Source organism: Penaeus chinensis, chromosome 27 (assembly GCF_019202785.1).
Source record: "Penaeus chinensis breed Huanghai No. 1 chromosome 27, ASM1920278v2, whole genome shotgun sequence".
In the NCBI taxonomy this organism is placed as follows: domain Eukaryota; kingdom Metazoa; phylum Arthropoda; class Malacostraca; order Decapoda; family Penaeidae; genus Penaeus; species Penaeus chinensis.
This window is the reverse complement of record NC_061845.1, coordinates 25,467,187-25,469,686: the sequence shown is the minus strand read 5'-3', so window position 1 is coordinate 25,469,686 and position 2,500 is coordinate 25,467,187. Positions and strand designations below refer to the sequence as shown.

At 41.0% G+C, this 2,500-nt stretch overlaps 1 protein-coding gene across 3 annotated transcripts in view; it reads left to right on the top strand.

Moving 5' to 3' along the window:
* LOC125039536 (glutamate-gated chloride channel-like) overlaps nt 1-2,500 on the top strand; it is a 376,883-nt gene that overhangs the window by 368,516 nt on the left and 5,867 nt on the right. For all 3 annotated transcript variants that reach the window (XM_047633569.1, XM_047633568.1, XM_047633567.1), the window contains exons 8-10: nt 173-307; nt 1,373-1,602; nt 2,500. The exon at nt 2,500 is cut by the window's right edge and continues 197 nt beyond it. In XM_047633569.1, coding sequence (XP_047489525.1) covers nt 173-307; nt 1,373-1,602; nt 2,500 — 366 coding nt within the window. The remainder of the gene's footprint in view (nt 1-172; nt 308-1,372; nt 1,603-2,499) is intronic.

The following is a 2,500-nucleotide window of genomic DNA, read 5'->3' as shown; positions in this document are numbered from 1 at the left end:
AACCCCCTTCTTCCTTCCCTCCTTTCCCCCCCCCCCACTCCCTTCCCACTCCCTTTCCCTCCCCCTTCCCCATCCCTCCTTCCTTCCCTCACCTCCCTCATGCTCCTCCCTCCTTCTCCCCCCCCCCTCCCCCCTCCCACGCGTACTGACCCGTGTGCTTTGACCTCGCCAGACGGGTGGACGACGGAGGACCTGGTGTTCCTGTGGCGCGAGGGTGACCCGGTGCAGGTCACGAAGAACCTGCATCTCCCACGCTTCACCCTCGAGAAGTTCTTCACCGACTACTGTAACAGCAAGACCAACACGGGTGAGTGTGGGCGTGAGCGTGAGTGTGGGCGTGGGCGTAGGGCGTAGGGCGTGGGCGTAGGCGTGGGCGGACGGGCGGGTAAGAAAGGTGGTTGGGTCTTCGTTGAAGATATGCGCGTCCTAACGTTGGTCTCAGTCATTTATATGAATATTTGTATTTATATGAACTGTTATTGTTATCATGATTGTTACTGTTAATATTATATTTATAATTATCATATTTTATTAATATTGTTAAAATTATTATTATTATTATTATTTTTATTATAATTGTTGTTTTTGTTGTTGTTGTTATCATTATCCTTATCATTATTATTATTATTATTGTTATTATTATTATTGTAATTATTATTATCAACATTATTGTTATTATACTTTTACTAAATGTTTTGTCAATTTAAACCTATAACACCTAAATGCATTCTTTCTCATAATTGTTGTGCTTAAGAGTGAATATTCTGATGTTTGTGTTGCAGAAGAAAGCTTAGATTAACAAAATGTTCAATGAACGCCATTGGCTTGAGAACACCCTTGGAATGGCATACCTTCAGTTCTTCATTTGTTCATATATTTATTAATTTATCTGGTGTTTTCTTGCGTCTTAATTTGTTTGTAATTGTAGTACAGTGTAGGAATAACAGTATATTTGGACTGTAGTCAGTTCCGGCGCAGAATTTTACTAAAAAAAGCGCTATAGTTTATTTATAAACGTATTTCAACCAAAACAGAACTTGACCTGTATATTTTATCATGATGTTTCTTTATACAAAATAAGAATCCAATCCTACAATCTTTTCAAGATGCATTATTGTCAGAAAAACGTTTTTGAGAAGCTATTTTTTCTCTTTTTTTCTCTTTTTTTCGTGGACCGGACTGTATTATTTCGGTTTGCGTGTCTCCGAAATAATACACGAAGAAAGATCAGCCAGAAATAAAACTCTGAGAAGAATAAGCCAATTTAGCGAGCTCGCTTCAATGTTATTAACAAATCCTTTAACGCCGGATAACCGAGAAACCGTCCGAACATACCTCCCGAGTGCTCAATCTTCTCCCCTTACTCCTCCAGGCGAGTACTCGTGCCTCAAGGTAGACCTGCTGTTCAAGCGTGAGTTTTCGTACTACCTGCTCACCATCTACATCCCGTGCTGCATGCTGGTGATCGTGTCGTGGGTGTCCTTTTGGCTCGACCAGAACGCCGTTCCCGCGCGGGTATCCCTCGGGGTCACCACGCTGCTCACCATGGCAACGCAGACCTCGGGCATCAACCAGTCGCTGCCGCCCGTGTCCTACACGAAGGTAGTGTATGGGGTTGGGAGGGGGAGGTTGGGGTGGATGGAGAGGGAATGGGGTTGGGTTGTGGTGGGATTGGGGGTTGTGCGGTGTGTGTTTGTGTGTGTGTGTGTGTGCGTGTGTGTGTGTGTGTGTGTATGTGTGTGTGTGTGCGTGTGTGTGTGTGTGTGTGCGTTTGTGTGTGTGTGTGTGTATGTGTGTGTGTGTGCGTGTGTGTGTGTGTGTGTGTTTGTAACTGTGTTTTCTGCTGTGTGTGTGCTGTATACTTATTTTAAAACATTTGATGAACAATGATTTTACTCTGTTGCAAATCTCTAATGCATCTCTTCAACACAAAAAATCTTAATGTCCATTAGCAAAGTCTGTACCCTGTTCTGTTGCTCAAAATAAATCGTCATTTATGTTATTATGTCGTTATGCTATTATTGTTAACATCAACATAATCACTAAGATTCTTAACATTATCATTGTGGTTGTTGTTATCATTATTATCAAAACCATGATTTACCATTTTTATTATTTTATCATAATTATTATCATTGTTATTACTATTATTGTTGCTATTGTTAATATGATTGTTTTTGTTATCATTATTAGGACTATTGTTATTATTTTCATTAGAATCATCATCATAATCATTATTTCCTATTTTTTTATTATTATTATTATTATTATTATTATTACACACACACACACACACACACACACACACACACACACACACACACACACACACACACACACACACACACACACACACACACACACACATACACGGATATAAGCTTATGTGTATACAGGCATACGGAGATACACACACATAAATCCTACGCATAGATTCCGCTGCTGTCATTGTGTGCACTTTCTCGAGCGCGAGTGGGCTGACGCGGCCTCCTTCCACAGG